Source organism: Uloborus diversus, chromosome 8 (genome assembly GCF_026930045.1).
Source record: "Uloborus diversus isolate 005 chromosome 8, Udiv.v.3.1, whole genome shotgun sequence".
NCBI classification, from domain to species: Eukaryota; Metazoa; Arthropoda; class Arachnida; order Araneae; family Uloboridae; genus Uloborus; species Uloborus diversus.
The window spans coordinates 106,015,023-106,035,399 of NC_072738.1; the positions used below are offsets into that span (position 1 = coordinate 106,015,023).

The 20,377-nt window shown below is 33.2% G+C and overlaps 1 protein-coding gene across 1 annotated transcript in view; it reads left to right on the forward strand.

The window, feature by feature from the left end:
- The window catches only part of LOC129228527 (voltage-dependent T-type calcium channel subunit alpha-1H-like), a gene marked incomplete at its 5' end in the record, with an annotated part of 211,680 nt that overhangs the window by 148,569 nt on the left and 42,734 nt on the right, over positions 1-20,377 (forward strand). Inside the window, 4 exons of the mRNA XM_054863207.1 lie at positions 6,164-6,290; positions 7,462-7,590; positions 9,392-9,481; positions 13,295-13,487. Coding sequence (XP_054719182.1) covers positions 6,164-6,290; positions 7,462-7,590; positions 9,392-9,481; positions 13,295-13,487 — 539 coding nt within the window. The remainder of the gene's footprint in view (positions 1-6,163; positions 6,291-7,461; positions 7,591-9,391; positions 9,482-13,294; positions 13,488-20,377) is intronic.

The window sequence follows — 20,377 nt, forward strand, 5'->3', positions numbered from 1 at the left end:
CCAATTATACCAATATCTATTTCTTCTCAGATGAAATACCACGAACAAAGCAGCAAAGGCGGAGGAAAAAAAAAAAACCGCCTGAAAAGAAATCTTTCTCACTCAGCGTTTGACTCATGAGTTTCACATCGTGTTTTGGTTAACGTATCTTTCTTAGGCGTTATTGCATGAAGCGAATGTAGTTATCTACTCGTTTTTATTTTTAATCTGACGGAAAACTTGACATTGGAAAGAAGGGCTTTTATATCAGTATTTATCTTGTACGCATAAGGATACTCAAATATCGAATCTTATACTAAGTATTGATATGGTTACGCTCGATTAAAATTTTAAACGTTTATGAACGCTTTTTATTTTCCCATGATTCTAATCTAATGTTACCTAATATTTCTAGTTGTTCCGACAAATGATTGACAACTACCTTCCCTGTTCATTTCCAGTACGGATCATGCAGTAAAAGTTGTCAACAACATATTCATTACTGAGCAATCCAAGTGTGAATATAAGAAAGTTAGAGCACGAACAGACAAATTAAAGTCATGAACACTTCTAAACTATGTTCGAAAGTTGAAATGTGATCAAATGCCTTCGTATATATAAATCAAAATAAATAAAACACAATTGTATTAAAAAACACGAACACGGGGGGGGGGGATCTCTCTAGGAAGCAATAAAGGTGCCATTTTTCTCACCTAGAGTACATCTTTCACCTACGGTGCACGTTGGGTGAAGGGAGCCAGTTTTTCACCCTTGCTAAGGGTGCAATTTCGGCTCTCTATCGGGTGTCGCTGGTGAACAAGCGTTTTCACCACTGAAAGGTGCCAAACGCAACCTGTAGTTTTAACAGTGTTCACCGTCCTGATTAACTGATCCAACTAAGTTCTTAAGATTAAATTCCTCATTTTTTCTTCTGTTTTCAATTATACAACAATTTAACCCAAAATTCTGAAATTATTTTCATCTATAAGTAAGACGTTGTTTCCAAAACGTTTTGAGCTTATTTATCATTGATATTACGACGGAAAGCGTAAACTTACTGTTTTTTCGCACGAACAAGAAAATTTCTGCAGGAAGAGGTCCTAGATATTCCAGCTTATCAGAGAACTAGGCGAAGAGTTTTAGGGGAAAATTAAACGTAAAATGTTTCATTCAATTCTGCAGAAACTTTTTCAGCACTCAAATGTGTATTTTTCATATTTTTTTTAACTGTAAACCTCCGATCACGCAATGTTAACTTTTCCAGTTGACCTTTTCTTACCTGGTTTTCGATCCGATTCTTGTCTTTAAAGCATTTATATCAAGCACTTCCCTATAGAATGGTATAAATTACCTAATTTAGAGATTTTTCAAACCAATTTACCTCTACTGTGAGGAAAAAATTCAAATTTCGAATGGTGTTTGTGGGTTTTTTACGAATACCAGCCATTTTAAAGTAATAAGCCCAATATTAAGGAATAAATAAACGAAAAATTAAAGCCAAATGACTTTTAAGGTTCAACACAATGCAAGAATAATGAAAAAAACGACATATGATAATTTTAATCATAAAATTTATTTGAAAATATTTCAGTGTACGATGACTTTTGTGGCGTATTTTTTCTCTTCCTCTTCGCTTTTTGACAAATTTCAAAAATAAAATCTCGCAATATTTTGAAAAAAACTACTAGGTTTTATTCAGAATGGCATAGGTATGGAGTGAAAAAAAATTGGACTTCATATTCGAATTCAGTTTTGCGTTATTTTGGTTTTACTACAAAATTTTAAGGTGTACGAGCCAAATTTAGATTTCATAATAGGTCGAAATTTTCTATTTACAAGAGGAGAAATAATATACTCGATATATTAAAAAAAGTAACGTCAAAGAAATTGCGAATTTCTGTCTGTGGCGAATCTGCGTCCAGAAGACTTCAAAGCACCAAAAATCTTGAAATTTTGTACAAAAATTACTTCCAGTCCTGGGAATTAACGCTTGGGGTATTTTATTTCAAATTTTGAATTAGTTTCTTGAGAATTAAATTTTTAAACCGAAATTTCTCGTAAATGATGAAAAATTAAATCCTCTAAGACAATGATTGGACTTGTTCCCTCCATTTTAATTCCTGCTCTAAGGGAGGAGCGCCCTAGCAAAATAAAATATAAAAGCTTGTTTTATACTCTCCGGAAATGATAACGAAGTATTATCTGATTTTAAAAATACAGATTTGATATTCATATAATGTATGATTCATCTTCATCTGCGCTTATACATTTCGGGTAAACGGGGGCAAAATATTCGTGTTTCGCTTGTACTGCATGCTGTACATTACAGACAGAGTGTCCTGAAATAGACTGTCTATTTCCAAAAATTTATAACAGGAGAACAGTTAATGATAAAGTTCAAATTCTTGCAGAAAAGTCATGTGATGGGCCGTAAATTTTTCCTTCCATGAGCTCTAAATTATAGTTTAAAATTTTTTCAACAGATGGCGCTTCAGATCGTAAGTACGTAAATCAAAAAGGAATAATTTAAATTCACCGAATTTTTCTCCGATTGCGACTTGTGATTGTAGACAAATTTTGAAAAATTGAAAAAAAGTTATGTCATTTTGTTCATTAAAAACATTTTTTTGAAAAGTGTGATGTAATTTTCTATCCTTCCTTGATTTAAAAGGCTTACTATCTTAAGCGCCATCTATTGGAACATTTTTGAACTAAAATTTGCAACTCGGGGTAGAAAAAAAACTTACAGTCCACAATATGAATTTTCTGTGGGAGTTATTTTTTTTTATCATTAACCGTTTTCCTGTTAAATTTTTTTGAAAACAGTCAGTCTAACATTCTTTATCTTCTGAATCAAAAACAAAATTTACAAAAATGTGAAAGATATCTTATTAATTAATAAAACAATTAAATGCCAACATTTCAGTCGCTAAAAAAAACCGCAAATTTTTAGAGCTAAGTAGTACTGTAACGACTAGTAAATAAACACTTAAGCGCAATTTCATTTTCAAAAATGCATAAGATCGAGAAAAAATTTATCGCAGTATCTATAGGTTTTTGAGATTTTGGGACATTTGAAGAAACGCCGTTTGGATACCGTGCTAACAATAGGAAATGCTAGATTTTTTTTTTTTTTTTTTTGAAATAATGCTTTGTTTTCATCGGAAACCAAATCAGCATTTATCCCGCATCAAACATAATATAAACCATCGTAAAAGCGCTTGAAGTTCAGAATCAAAGACATTCCGCTAATCTGAGCGCCTATTATTTCACTTAAAATTTAAAATAGCATTCGACGGTTGAGATTTTTTTAAACTGTTTTGAACATCAAACAAATTTTTAGAATTGATCAAATATTTGCTGCTAAAAATGTTGGATACTGGGTTCTGAAAAAAATTACAACCTTAATTTCAACAATATTATAATTTAAGATATTTAAAAGATTTAAAAAAAAGAACTTTAAAAAAAATTATAAAAATGTACTTGACACACTTCCAAACCATTATCTTGAATCGTTTGACATAGAATTTATCTCGAGTAGTAATTCTTCTCCCGAGATTTTAGTTCGAATACTACTTTCGAAAATTCCCCAGGGATTCTAATGAGACTCTATTGGAACCTTTTACATTCTCTCGCGACTCATTTACCTCAAAGAATTGAGAGATTTTGAACAGAACGTTTCCCTTACGAGTGACAACTTTCCCCATGACGGGAAACTTTCGGCTACACTTTTCACACATGATAAATGTATTCACGGTGCTTGATAATTAGAAAGATTAATTATTCATGTTGTAATTATTCATCTTTAGCAAGGCAAAGCTGAACTGCGCTGAAGTTTCTGAAAGTAAATAGGTACTGTAGAGAGAATAAAGGATTTGGAGAAATCTTTAAAAGGAATGTTCCTCTTTAAAAGCAGAAACAATGAGAACTAGTTATTTATTGAACGATAAGACAGCTTTGTGGCGTAATATTTCACGTAATATGCTAGCTTTAAGTGAAAATATGCTTTTTAAGCCTTTTATCCGTTCAAATTTTCTAAAAAACAAAGAAATTCATAAAGTAAACTTAATCTGTTGCAAAACTACCGTTAAAAGTCGAAAAATAGTTAAAAGATTATTGAAAAACAAATCAAGTTGAATTGAAGAATTTGAAAGTTGGGTTCCGATATTGGAAAATGTGTCTGTCAGTCCATCGTTCTGTCTGTCTAATAACTTTTGAGGGAACAGTCAGATTCGAGCAAATATTGTTTTTTTCCCCCCTCGAAAGACCTCGACTATGACATCTCATTCCCATATTTATTTTTTGTTTTGATATATTCTTACCTCAATCTTGAACAGTTCATTTGGGGGGGGGGGGGGGGAATTTGGCGCAGACTGCGCCAAATTTTGGGGGGGGGGGTGTTTTGAGGGGTATTTTCACTTTTTTGGAGGGCTCTTGCTTTTGGGGGGGGATCTTCGCGATATGTAGGGGGTGCGCCCTTGGTCTTAGGGGAGTGAGCACCCCTGAATCACATAACTGATTTTAAAGACAAATTTGCGACAAATTTTGATATATGAGCTCTTGGCGAAGAACTTGACAAAATAATAACTTTTAATTCTACTTTTTGAAGGGCACTTTTTAGCAAATCAAAAAATTTCATCATTAGCGCCCTACAGAAGAAATTTAAACTTTTTCACCTAACATTCCAACAACACTACAAATTATATTTTTAATCTTGAAAAGTTGAGAAAATTTCAGATTCCTATTATGTTTTAGGATTATTTTTTACGATACAGAAAAAAGTTATTAATAAAAATTGAAATGCAGTTTCTCACAGCATTAAAATTGACGAACGTTAGAAATGGATTGCATGGATCAAAATGAACTGAATTGAAACTGCGACAAAAAAGCAGCCCATCAACGTGCAAAAATATATTATTAAACTTATTTCTTATTTTTAAGAGCATCAGTTGCGCTCAGTACATTTTTCATGGAGATAGAAGTATCCCTGATCGTCGCAATTTGCTTCGCAGTGCCATTTTCTTAAAAAAATATTTATCTTAATCACTCATATAAATATTATATAAATATACTTTGTAAGAAAAACCTGAATTTAAGAAAGAGAGTACGAATTAGATCTAATTTAACATTGGGGATAATGGGTACAGTTGATACATTTTGCATTTTGATTTTTCTAATTTTTATCATGAATGCTACAAACCAAAATAAAATTCCATGTAATGCTATTATATTTTTTTCATCAAATAATCATCTCAAAACCTTTGTGGAAATAATTTTTCTTCATATTAAAATATCTTTAAAAAATTTTTGAAGTGTGTCAACGTGGGTCAAGTTGATACCCTAATGAATAAACTGTTATGCTGACGTAATAAGAAAAGAAATGAAGCTTTTACGAGTTATTTTTAAAGAAAATTTTCTCAAGATGTTTGAAGTATTAATTCGAGATAGTTAAAAAACGTAAATGTACTCTACAGTTCATACAATCACAAGTATGACCATCTTTTTTAAATTACGCTCTTTCAAATATTTCATTAGGCCCTTCATTTGAGGTTTTTTTTTTCTTTTTTTTTGGGGGGGGGGGGGGGGGCATTTTTAAGAATTTTTTGGAACATGAAATTTTTTTTTTAATTTGTGGGTTAAATTATTACACGGTATCAACTTGACCCAAGCGCGAACTTGAATCAAACATGTTTATTCAAAAATCGTGAAAAAAACAGCATTTGAATATAAGCAGTTTCTGTTATGTAAAATCATGCTTCCTATTCAAGAACCACAGTAGTATCTTGCTTAATCTGATATAATTACTTAAACCTATTATTACAGTTGAAAGCTAGAAGTAAAAATTTACCTTTGTTCACGGAAAAAACACTATTTTACGAATAACTCTTACACAGAAAACAAGAAAAAAAAGATACACTTACGTATGTCGAATAAATATGTAAGTTGGTTGCTTCTTCATAAAATCCCCTCTTTGGGCATATACACATTCTAAAATTCGAGCCCTTGTATCAGTTTAAACCCTGTACCAACTGGACCTGATCTCCCCTACTGTGCATCTTTATAATCAGGTAAAAACATTCATTGTTTAAATTTTAGAAGATAAGAGTCAAAAACAAATGGTATATTTTGAGAATATAAGGTAACAAAAAGTCATTTTTATATGCTAATTTATATATTTTTACAGGGTAATCAACAGAGCTCCTGGTCTGAAACTTGTAGTACAGACATTGTTATCATCACTTCGCCCCATCGGAAACATTGTCCTCATCTGTTGTACATTTTTCATCATCTTCGGCATTTTAGGGGTGCAAGTAAGTCAATTCATTCATTTCAAAAATGTTAATATTGTCGATCTCGCTAACAACAAGTCCTGATTTAACGACGAAATCAGAAATACTGCTTGGCACGATTTTACTTACTTCTAAAAATGCTAGATAATTAATAATTTTTACTAAACCTACATCAAAAAAACGTACTACAATATTCCTAAACATACACTGTAAAAACGATTCAGAGACGTTCCTGGAAAATAATAGGCAGCTGATGTGTCCAATTTCAACCAATAACGTATCTTACAAAAACCACGAACGTTTTCCGATAAAAGTGAGTAACCTTCCTGAAATACTGGGAAATCTCCCCTGTTAAAGTCAGTCGTGAACTTTCTACAAAAATTGAATAGGTTTCAGGTATTCGATTAGAACTTTCCTAGCTTACCAATGAACCTCCAGAAGCGTTGACGCAACCATGGCCACAGCTACAGGAATAATTGCAAGCAAGAACCAAACATACTCCTTGCCTGCAATTCCTGCAGCCATGACTTATTTGCTCCCATTGGGAGCTTAGTCAATTCCAGACGAGCCGTACTTAAACTAAAGCCGATACAATTAATTAACACGCTCAGTCAACCTTTAAACTGGTAGCAAAAAACATTTTTCACACCAATGAAAAGTCTGCATTCGTGTATTTTTTAGCAATTTAGGAAACTTTTTTGCGAAGATACTCGATTTTGCAGGGAAATAGGTGAAAATTCCGAAACGTTCCACGGAAATAACCAGTAAAGTTTCGGCATTTTTTTACGGTGTAGTTTGTTTCCAAAAAGGGGGCGCCGAACATGATAGCATATTTTTATCGAAATGAGTCGATAGTTGTTTGGAGAGTTTTATTTTATAATGCTCACAATTCTTTCCTGCTACAGCAACCCCCAACAACCCCCTCCCTACAACAACAAAAATAAATAAATAATAATAATAATAAAATTTTTGAAAAAATTCTAATATCTTTGTCGTTGTGTGACTTTATTACTAGGACGTAGCCAGAACAATTTGGTAAAAACTACCGTTGTGCGTAGAACGTGGCTAAAATAAATTAATCTCGGAAATCGACGAGAAATTCAGTTTCTCACTAGATTACCACAGAGGGAGATTTTAAAAGTCACTGTATTCTCTTTGAGGCAACAAAAACTTACGATACTTTTTTTTCCAGCTCTTCAAAGGAAGCATGTACTACTGCGAGGGTCCCACAGCTTCCCGGGTTCGGAACAAATCTGAGTGTCTCCAAGATCCCAGGAATGTTTGGCAGAACAGAAAGTACAATTTTGACAACTTAGGACAAGTGAGTATATAATCGGAAGTTATAGAATCGTAAGATGCAGAAAAGAGCTACGCAGTAGAAAGTTTTTCAACAAATGTTTAAAGTCATTTTTCAACTGTGGCCCTTCTCCGAGGTGGTAATTTGTGGTGTGTCTCCCCCCCCCCCCTCCCAGCCAAAAAAAAAAAAACATTAAATGTGTTTTGTAAACAGGAATTTTGCAGAATTTTCAGAAACAATTCATTTTTATTCTTGTGGTGTAACTAAAGTTTAAATTAAAAGACAAATATAACTTATGAATACATTTTAAGCAAAATTTGCCTTAGACGCTTATATAACCACTCTCTCTACTCTATATTGCGCACTTTTTTCTTTGAAATTCGAGAGATTAAATACATTTTGAAATGTAAGAGAGAAAATTTTCAAAATTAATATATTCGCAATTTTTATAAACTTCATTATGTTATAAGATGTTATCGGGCAGACCGCCACCCCCCCTCCCCCTCATCATCCGCGTATAGTGAAGCTACTATGTAAGATGAAATAACACTTCTTGCAGAAGTCCTTCAGTTTTTTATAATTTCTATACAAAAACTGTTTGTCGATAGTCATTGCTTTTAGAAAAGTAGCAAATACATTTGCATACATTTGCAATTTCGCAGCACTTGGGTTTCACTTTAAGTTTTAAAATTTATGATAGTATACAATGTGGCATGAAAATATTACGTTTGAATTTCTACTTCAGGGAATAGTTTTCTGTGCTTCTTTAAGTATGAAATATACGATGTATAATTTTATAAAGGCACAAACTTTTCCATATTATTTAAGTCTTAATTATTTTGGTGTATTTGCCGTCCCACTTGCTTCATATTAAACTCAGTAAGTGTATTGAACTTTCACATAATTTATTTAAAATGGTCAAAGAAGATTCCGACATGATCCAAATGATGAATACTCCGAGAAACATTTAATTATTCAGGGTTTGTTAAAATAGACCAAAGGTTTTCCAAAATTTGTAACGGGAAAACGGTTTATGGTAAACACTATTCTTGCAGAACATTCACATGAAGTGGCATAAGTTTTATTCCTTCCAAAATTCCTTATTTAAGTTCAGACTTTTTTCAATAGATGGCGCTGAAGACAGTAAGCTCATAAATCTGAAAAATCAACTAAAAATCACAATTTTTCGAACTTTTTAATGAATAACATTTTGAACCGACAGTGGGTATTATGAAAATATTATAATGTTACTTTATTTGTTAAAACTATTCAAAAATTGTGTGGTAATTTCAATTGTTTCCTGTGATATTTGGACTTGCTATCTACAGCGCCATCTACTGGAAATATTTTGAGATGAAATCAGGAGCTCTTTTGTTTCATGAATTTTCTCCAAAAAATGTTTATTTGTTCTTTTTTTTTTTTTAACTTTTTTTTTTTGCTGTAAATATTGAAAACAGCTAGTGTAGTCGAATCGTTTTTTGTCAAAAGGGCGCAAGTCGTTTCCTCATTTTATACGCAATAAGTTGACTTGCCCTTTCAAGAAGAACTGATTCACTTCAGTGCACACTGTATTTGTAATACATTACCTTCTACATTTTACTCTTTCTTCTTAAATGTAAAATTTAAAGAGCAACCGAAGACAAATAGTTCTACTGTTTAAATTAAACTGCTTTATTTTTCTAACAAACATCACTTTTTAGGATATATAGTATCATGAAGTGAAATTAGCTGGAAAACCAATTAAAATAATTTAATTACATTTTTCCTGTCTAATTTAACAAAATAGCATGTCTAAGTTCCTTTTGTGTTTCGCTTAAACTTTTAGGCTCTGATGTCACTCTTTGTACTGTCATCAAAGGACGGTTGGGTCAATATAATGTATACAGGACTTGATGCAGTTGGTGTTGATCAACAGGTATACTTCTTACCATCCTTCTTTTATATTATACGTTTATATAAACATTTTTATAAGTTAACCAATATCATTATTGCACATGTAAAACCTTATGCTCAAATAACAATGCTTCTTTCTGGAAGCCCTGCAAAAAACCATGCCATTGATCTAAAAAATAGAAAAAAGTTAAAGAAGTAAGCAAAATAAAGCCATGTTCTTACTCTATGAATTGAGTTGTTGTGCGAAGTCTGTTTTTCATAGTTTCTGGAAATTCAAGGGTATTGTGGGGCCCGATTTTGACCTTCTGCTCCACATGCCTGAAAAGGGACATCCTCCCCCATTCTGCTAACAGTTGCATCTCATAAAATAGAGAGTTAGAAGTAAATACATTTTGGCGGGAAAGTTTCCCTCCGCTTGTTTTGAGTAAGCGACACTTGGAATTTTCTGTGACACCCGCATTGGGTCAAAAGGGGTTAGCTTCTTTCGGAGATTTCAAACATTTTCCCGTCCCCGAGTCACAGCTGCAGGATATAACTTCTGAAGTTCTGACATTTTCGAGCCCATAAAATAGAAGACTTGGGAATAACAAAATTCCATTCCGACACTTTGCGACACTCCGTATCCCATAAAGCATAGGGTTTTCCTGGAAGCTGGATCTCCAGATGTTTGAACTATGATCCTCAGAGAATGTGTCCCGATCAGGGAGCTGCATCTCCCGGTATAAAACGGGGAGTTGAGATTTTTCGAGAGAAGAGAAGATAGAGTTTTGAGGGCAGAAGAGCTTTCCCGAGCTCTGTGTTTCTCCGAGACGTTTTGTCCGGAGTTATATTAGAAACGCGCTCCCGCGAGTGCTTTTGGATTACTTAATGGAGAAAGGACCAAAATCTTGGTACGTACTATACTAGCTCCCACTTCCCACTACTTAATTTAAACCAGTAGATTAAAATTTAATTTCTTTGGAGAGCAGAATTATGATGTATTTAATTTTTGAAATCCTTAACGTTTTGAGTATTAATGTTTAACTCCTGACTAAATATCTAAACTTAGGTTAGAATTGTGTATGTACAATTTTATTTAATAAACATTCAATGTGCTATAATGAATCCAACTATTATTTCTCCTATATTCTACAGTTCAAAAGTCCACAAATCATAACACAACGCTTTGTACTGACTACACTATGGGGTTAACGGTCCAGCAGTATGATAAGCACTTCTCTTTAATTGCTAAACGAATCTGTTCTACTTAATTTTGTTCTACTCGCTCAAAAGGAAGTTTTCTACCCAAAATGGTCAAAACTGAAATAGTAACAAAAATAAGCAAATGAAATAAATCATATTAAAAAAAGGGGGGGGGGGGAGAAAGTTGGTGTAATGAAATATCAGGAAATACATCGAAACTGTTTGCGTATCTTACCCTAAGCTGTAAAAAAAATCCCGAAACGTTCCTTTTAAAAGATGGGTAGCTAATGTGCCTAATTTCGGCCAGTAACATATTTAGAAAAAAAACTGGAAAATATCCCGCTAAAGGTCAGTAATCGTCCTGAAATTAACCTGTAATCTTTCTGAAGAATTCAGAAAGCTTCCCAACGGAAGTTCTTCATGTTTCGGGACTCTTTCTGTCGATTTTGTGACAACAAGGAAAGAATGAACAGATTCCATCTTCAGACTTGATATCGCTGTTCCAGTGGAACACTGACGCAAATACAAAAAGTGTAATTTTACTATCGAACTAAATATACTGCTGTGCTAAGCACAAAAATCATATCTGCACTTTTTATCAAAATTGAGTTTCAGTCACCAGGTGGTTCTTTGTCGCATATTGCAACTAAATACAATGTTTTATAGTCATATGCTGATGGGAAATATTTTTTAAAAAGTCTGAAATAGTTGCATCTGAATCAAGTGCATGAAGGCGCAAAACTTAAACGGCAATTTCTGAGGTCTCGGTTGGAGACACGACTTTTGCGCTTAGCGCGGCAGCATATATGAAACAACCTGAAACATAGTTGAGTTATTGCCCTGGTGGCTAAAAGTTGAAAAGGAAATCTGTCAGTGTTCCTTCGTATGGAGTGACCACCTTTGGACCCAGTGACAACAATAACTCATTTTCAATTAATTTTGCAGTTACGTCAATGTTCCATCGATATGCATTCATATTCGTTGTACAAAAGTGCCGAAACTCTCCTGCAAATGAATTGGCAGCCAATGCTCCTAATTTCTGTTAGTTACATATCTGGCAATAAACAGAAAAATTTCCCGATGAAAGTTGGTAACCTTCTTGAAATTAACCTGGAATCTTACTGAAGAATTCAGAAATCTTCCTATTAAAATCTCGCATGTTTCCGGAAACTTATTCATCGAAAACTTGCATATGTTTAAGCAATAGCTTGACACTATTCTTTTAAAAACTGGAAATGCTCCAGAAGCAAATGTCCGAAGCTGAGGCGGAACAGCAAGCAAATATCGAACAACTTACAATTGTTTGCAACTCCTGCCTTGTTACAGAATTCAGAGACTATTTTTCGTGCTTAGCTGGGACTTAGCCGAACTGTAAGGACCGCAATTGAGATGAAGGCGAAACACCTAATAAAGAAGCTGAAAATATATTTACACTGGTAGCTGATAATGCTTTCACAACCCTGGGAAATAAGTATTCATGAAACTTTGCAGCGATTCATAAATTTTTTTTGCAAAAACACTTGTTTTTCACAGAAAGCTGATGTAAACCTCTGAAATTCCGGAACGGCGCCCGGAAAGAATCAATGACGTTTCCGAATTTTATTACTGTACCCTAATCACCAAGATATAGTTTTAACTCTTTGGAGTTGCTTCCTGTAGTAAACAAAAATTTTTACTCTTTAAGGCATAAGACGATATCCCACACTGCATATTTAATAGATTACAGTGCTACAGGCGAACCTACTTATAACGATTTATGTTTTAACGAAAACCCTGGTTTAAAGAGGAAATCAGAAATGCTTGATTTTTTGGTACTACAATGATCGCCATATTGGAGCATAATTCACTTTTATTGAGGAAACCCCGGATATAACGAGCAAAAATTTTGTGATTCATAAAATTTCTATTGACTTCCTCCTTTTTCGCACAGATAAACTTGTAAAAATTTCTTTAGCGATCACAAGTCAGCTAAAACTCGCCTCGCTATCTTTTCGAAGTAAGCTCGGGAGTACAAATTAAGTTTTTCTTCTAGCCATTAGTCACTGAATATTAATAACAAAAGAAAGAGTTAATGAAACAATTTAAGCAAATGAACTAACTTCTTTGGTACTGTGCAAAAGTAAAAATATAAACAAACCAAGTGTGTGTTCGAATTTTTATGATTTTTAACCCCACGAATCAAGTTTTTTTTTATTTTTTTTCTTTTTTTTTAATGAACATTCGGATATAAAGAGCAATGCGGACACTCCGCGCTTGTTATAAGTGAGTTCGACTGAATTACATATTCACACAGAATCTTCTTAGACAATGTTCATTTCAATTCACTCGACGTTGAACATTTTCAGAAATGCGTTTGTTATCAAGGATTACACTTCCTCAGTGTAAAAACATTACATATTTATTACTGGAAACCACTGTTAGATATATTCGGTAATACTGTAGTGGGAATGGCTAGGTATAGATGCGATGTGCGGAGTTCGATAGTTGTCGCTTAAAAGTGCATACCAAAATTTAACGTACGTTTCGAATACTATAATTTTATTTTTACTTGCCTCAGAGTATTTTTAATTAACAAACTCACTTCAGTAACAATGAATCTTAAACTCCACAAGTAACAACATTTGGATCCATTTTTGTTTTTGTTCTTTTTTAGCCAATCGAAAATTACAACGAATGGAGACTCCTTTACTTCATTTCTTTCCTGCTCCTTGTCGCTTTCTTTGTTCTCAACATGTTCGTCGGTGTTGTTGTAGAAAATTTTCATCGGTGTAGAAAGGAACAAGAATTAGAAGAAAAAGCTCGACGAGCTGCCAAACGTGCCAAGAAAATGGACAAAAAACGTAGAAGTAAGAAATTGAATCTTTCTTGTTTTTTAAACTTCAAATTTTTCATTAAAAAATAAAAAAGAACAACATACAGTTGGTTCTCAATTTTTCAATTTTCAAGACAAAAACTCGTTTTTAAGTAGAATGCGTCCCTGAAATAAAATGCTTCTTAAACTATAGTGGAGCATCCGGGGCCATGAAAAATCTGCTCCAAATAGAGAAAGTCGTTAAACAGAGAACCAGTTGTATGTGATGTAGTTTTTTGTTTTGCGCATTTTTGACAACAGAACAAAAACTTCCAAAGTTATTGCAAGAATGTAAAACAGAAGAATGTTAACAAGAATTTAAAAGTTCAGAGGGTCACGCCTTATTTTGCTATGCTTATGCTTTAGTTTGACTGGTTTGCTTCGATTTGTGTTCTTTTGGAGAAAAAAAGTGAACAATCTTGCAGAGCCTTTTTGAAGCTTTAAGATTATTGCCAGCTGCTTTCAGCAAATAAGCCTCTCAACTTTCGTTTTTAACAAGCGACTAATTCAGCAGTGGACATATGTCATCGGAATGGGTGGAGCTATATCTTCCCGTTAATAGCTAGGCGTGTTTCCGGAACTTTAGAGTAAACATAGGTAGGTGTAATATAACAGTTTGGCTCCCTCCTGATTTACTAAGAAAGTTCCATAAGCAGCAGCAAACGTGACCAAAACTAAGCCAGAATTGCAAGTAAGTAACGAGAATTTTACTCGCCTGCAATTCTCGCAAAGCAATGTAGTCCATATTTATTCGCTCCCTTTAGGAGCTTAATCAGCATAGACAGACCGTAATTGAACTGATGCCGATACGCTTTATAAATCCGCTCAGCTAATTTTTAAACTGGGAGCTAAAAATATTTTTCACACCAGTGAGAAGTCAGCATTCGTGCAACTTGTAGCAATTCAGAAAGCTTTTTGACAGTGATACATGATTTTTCCAGGAAGTGGATAAAAGCCATTGAAATCCCGAAATGTGACACGGAAATACTATATAACGTTTCGGAACTTTTTTTACAGTGCTTATTCAAACAGGCAATAACAGAACACGTGCCTTTATCTATTTTATCCTTCCATTTTACATTATTATTATTGTTATTTTAAATTATATTAAAGTCAAGAAATGTATTAATTTTCAAACACATTCAAAAATTTTAAACAAGCAGAACATGTTGCTTTAAAACGTGATTCCATATGCTTCAAAATAATAATAATAATAACAATAATAATAATAATAATCGTGGTTAAAAAATAAGCAACAAAAATATTTACTATGTTTCAACTTTTGAACCAAATGAAATACAGTCGAACTCGCTAATTACGAGCTTTGATTTAACTAGAAGCCGGATTTAGCGAGGAAATCTGAAATATTTGGTTGGTACAATGTTAACTCTATGAGCTCATTGCTCACCTTAACGAGCAAACCCCGCTTAAACCGAGCAATAGTTTTGTGATTCATAAAATTTTAGCTAACCATTTTTTCGGTAAATTTTCTTAAACATTCGAAAGTCAACCAAAGTTAGTGACAAATCATCGATCCTAAGAACAGGAAATGACAGCACTTCTCTTTGATTTGTGGAGTAATGAAACATTTTAGAATTATACATAAGTTGTGTATACATTTAGACAGTTCAAAGCAAAGTAACTATAATGGATTTTTATGATTTTTTTCATGAACTCGTTTTTTACGAGAACTCGGTTATAACGAGCAAATATCGCGGTCCCTTTACGCTTGTTATAAGCAAGTTCGACTGTATAAAATGATTTTTTTTTTTTTAGTAAAAAATAATGTTATGATCATTGTTTATTCCTTTTTTTTTAAGTTGGCCCTTGAGATTCAAGGGGAAGTTAAGTTATCTTGTTACTACTGTTGAAATAATCTAGTTTAGTACTAAAGTTTAGTTAAGTCCGAACCAAGGTCGTAGCGTTGGTTTCTGCTGTTCGAGACAAAAAAAAAAAAAAAAAAAAAGAAAGAAAAGGAAATTCGAACAAACTAAAAAAGAAAACTGAATTGCAACAAGAATCTCCTATATTTATATTATAAACCTTTTATCCCAATCCATTTTCTAGACTTTCAACACTCATATGCAACTAAATGTCTAGTTTTATTTATTGCAGAATTTTAGTTATAAATATATCATTTAAATATAATTGTATTTGCCATGCTGTTTTCAGCAATTTGAGTCCTAGAACTTCTAGTTAATGGAGAGTAGTGGAGAGTACATTTTATTTTTGCGCAGTAGCCAGATCGGATTTTTCTGAAAACTTAAAACACTGCTGCTTCTACTCTTTTTTTTTTTTTTTTTTTTTTTTGAATTTTATGTGTGAAGTTTTAATTTAAACAAGAAGTTCTGTCTAGAACTAGATGAGCCTACTTTCCCGTATACTCATACTACTTTCTAGTACCTGATCAATATTCTCAAAAATAGCTAAAATCGCAAATTTTTTCAAACATATTTTAAAAATACTTTAAGCTGATTTCTAGGAATAAAATAACCCCACTCATCTAAAAAAATTTTATGCGTAAAAAAAAAAAAAAAAAAAAAAAAAAGCAGCAACTTTTAAACAAAGCAGCTAATACACTTTTTTCCATTAAAAAAAAATCTTTAACAGCTTTCAAAACGAGAAAATAATAATTAAAATTAATCAGCTCATTAAAATAAATACATCATATCAAAAAAAAAATCGTTTCTTTTCCCCTGTTGCCAAAAAACATTTTTTTTAAATGAATTAATGCACTTACCAAAACAAAAAAAAAAAAAAACAATAAAATGTCAACTTAAAAAAATAATTTTCTTTGTCAAAAAAAAAATCGTCTGCGCATATCTTTATGTAGAAACATAAATGACTTCGAGTTTATTTGCCAAAAACTGAGTACCTAAATTGAAACTTTAGCGTAAAAATAAAAACAAGTCATATCAACAATAATTATTTCACAGTTACAACCATAGCTGCGGAGTCGGAGTCAATCTCATTTTGAGATAAAGGAGTCGGAGTCGAATATTTAAGAATCGGAGTCAGTCATTTGTCCACCGTGTATAAATTTTTGCCAAAACTACGAAGTCAGAGTCAAAGTCGGGGAGTCGGAGTCCGATTCATTGTCGGGCACAGGAGTCGGAGTCGGAGTCAAGTGCCCCTAAATTCTCGGAGTCGAAGTCTGGAGTTTGACGTCAAGAGTTATTTCCAACAAAATTTGTTTGAAGTAAATCCGCCTTCAAGTAGGGAATCTTCATTGACTTTCAGTTTCCCCGTAGGCACTATTGTTAAGGGATTTGAACTGTTCAAAATTAAACGGAAAATTGTTCAAATCAAAAAGATATTTTATATACAAGTTTTTCATCAAAAACTTTTTCCGACAAAGCTTGTTTGAAGCAAATTCGCCTCACAGTTCGGAATTGCTTTGAATTTCCCCGTAGGCGCTAATGTTAAGTTTTTTTGAACTGTTCAAAATTGAACAAAAAATAGTTCAAATCAAAAAGTGATGTATGGGAATGAGGTGTCCTTGCCGAGATCTTTCGAACAAAAAAAAGTTTGTTCGAATCGGACTATTCATTCAAAAGTTATTAGGGGGGGACAGACAGACAGACCGACAGACAGACAGACAGACAGACCGACAGACAGACAGACAGACGGACCGACAGACAGACAGACCGACAGACAGACAGACCGACAGACATTTTTCCCCATCTCAATACCCTACTTTCCAATTTTTAATTTTTCAATATTTATTTAATTATTTTATTTATTTTTGACTTTTTTTTGTTTTTCACGATATTTTTAAGATGCATTAAGCCTTCTTTCATGCTTTTTTCTTCTTTTTCTGACTTTTACTGGGAAAGTAGGCTAAAAAGGGAAAACGGGTGAATTTATCAATCGTGTAACATAAGTTTAATATTGATAAATTCTTAATGTTCAATTTTAATCCTTGTTTAGTTACAGCAGAGGGATCAGGTATCGAAAGTCACGATTGAGCAATCTACCCCGGACAAAGTTTAAAAATTGACGTGAAAAACCTAAGCAATTATTGCTAACTTTGCGGAAGGAGATGTCGGTTACCTCTTTTGGAAAATTTTGGAAATTGATGTCTTTAATGCGCAGTTTTAGATTCTTTTGGATGGAGTAAGGGGGGCTGCTCTCCTCCGGAAATTTTTCAATATATAAGTCTTAAACGCAATTTTAGGCCACGTTTTGTAACCAGAGAGGAACGAAGTATGGGATTTTTTTTCGAAAAAGTCAATTTTAGGCTTAGGAAAAGAGAGTTTAGGGATTCTTCGGCAGAATTTTCCAAAAGCGGAATTTTAACATAGTGAGTTTGGAAATGGAGGGAGGTTCAGGGGCTCTTAGGTACTGCCAATTTTTTAACAGTTGAAGCTATCTTTACTTACGTTAGTCGGAGGATACCCTAGCGGATCTAACAACATCAAAATTGAAGACACAAATGAAACTTCTCCAGATTTTTTTGAGAATTTGAGGCCCAAAAATGTTTTGACCTTTTAAACAGGGACTTGAGTTTTTAACGATGGAAGAATGAGTGGATTGGGGTTTGGAGCTTCAACATCTTCAAGAAATCTTTTTCTGTAACTGATATCAGTTTTTAGTCTTGAACTCCCATCGGAAATTTCCAACAGCGTAATTTTAAGATCTTTGTGGTAGCTTTAGTGAAAACGGGAGGGAGCTTCGGAAGTCCTCCTCCGAAAGCTTTTGAAATTTAAATTTCAAAAACGGATTTTGGGCTGTCTTTGATGCCGTTAGGATAAAATGCTGTGTGCGAGGGCTGACCCCAAATTTTTTTGATATTCAAATTTTTAAAAGCACGGTGATTAGCTGCCTAATGAGGCGACAACATCCATAAGCTGATTTCTTTTGCATTGAAAAAGACGTTCCTTCTAACGCCGAAACGCGTGTCGGCAGTATTCTGCAACTTGTGCTATTTGACGTTGTTATTTCTTATTTTACCTTTTATACACGAAGGTATTTATACTTAACATCATTAAGCATTTTTAATTTATGTGTGCAAAAATATACTTTTGCAAAATGGATTACATGTAAATTGTTCAAAAAATATGATAATTTCTATTTTTTATTCATAACAATTCTCAAACACAGGTGAGTGTGCTATTATTCATGCTGTTGTAAGGATATAATGATGTTGTGTGATATTTTGCTATAATAAGGGTTATTTAACTGTAAATAACCAAGGTTTTGTAGCACAAATATACAGATTACTGCAGACACGTGATACGGGGTTTCAACTACCCATTTTTCAATGCAACATTGAGATTTGTGGATGTAAAGATATCCAGTAAATATTTTGTGCTACAATAAAGTTCTTTATTTCCTGTTCTCGGCTCAAAGGTTTTTGTTTATTTCATCATGGGTTTTTATTTTGACAGAAACATAAGTATATACTTTTCATCCTTATATATTATTTCTGTAGCCTGTTTTTGGTTTCTACGCCAAATTTCCCTCAATTCTTGATCGATTTCTTTGATTTACGGCTAATTTTATAGCTTATGGTGCTGGCTACTGACGAAAAATAGACCAAAAGTCTAAAAATTGTTTCTTTTAGCCGAAAAACCTGTTTTAAAGAGCCAGAATAAGGTTTTCGGTCAAACTTATAACTTTAATTTGCGCTATGACCGACAGAGCTGAGTAGCTTGATCGGCAGAGCGTTCTCTTCGTAACCAGGAGATTACGTGTTCGGGCCCACGTCCGGACAATCTGCAACAAAAAAATTAGAGAAATATCGCGCATTACATGAACACTGAATTAAATGAATAACAACTATGAGGGAATAGAATAAATGAGAAGGAAATGCTCCTTGCTGATATGAAAACATTCAGTGATTTTGTGCTAAATTACTTCGAAATTGCACGTTTTTTTTTTTTTTTTTGAAGCTTTGGCTCTGGAAAGAAAATTAAAGCATAATGTAAGCGAAAATATAAGTAACAGGTTTAAGATTTCAGACTACAATAGAATTGTTTTTTGTTCAGAAAAAAAATAATAAATCGTATATTGAAATATATATTCTTCTAATGAGTTTTTGACTCTTTGTACAAATAAATAAAATACTACCTCAATTTGAAGGGTAAAATATATATATTTTTTTTCTTTTTGCTAAAAAACAAATAGCTTATCACATTTTTACTACATTCGAAAAGCTACGCTTAAAAAAGAGCATAGTTCAATTTATTTTGTATTTTAACCGTGCTGTTAAATGATGAACACGTGCTGTCATCTAAGTTATAACAGTTTAAGCAGCCTGCGATAACAAATTGTAAAAATTTTCAAAAATAAAAACATTTTTCTTTAATATCTTATCTTATATATTAATCCCCTCTCATTTTAAAACTTATCAGGCTGTCCAATGACGAAAAAAAGACTTACGGTCGAAAATTCAAGTTTTCGAAATCGCCTCTTGCTGTTTCAAAACCTTGATGCTGCCTGTAGTTATTATGCAATTTTTAAAGCAAAGTTCTAATGCAGTTTTCCATTTTTTACGTCGCTTTCGGCAAAAAAAAAAAAAAAAAAAAAAAAAAAAAATAGCCTTTGTGTGTGTTCATATTTTAATAAAGCTTAACAGCACTGGACTTAGTTGTTCGGTTTAATTGATAAGTTTTTTTCGGTAGAGCGTTCGGCTATAAACTATCTGAACTTCGGGCAAGCTTGGGCTGTCCGACATAATATCAAATTTATATTAGTATTACGCATTACATGTGCTCATAACATACACACCTAATAAAATGCAGTGGGAATGCTACTTGGTGTTTCGACTCCTTTATGCAGGCTACAGTTTTCATTCGGATAAGTTGATTGTTAATCGAACTGTGTTCTTTGACTACATCCAGACCACTCAACATAATGTAAGCATAAAAAAGTATTAGATTT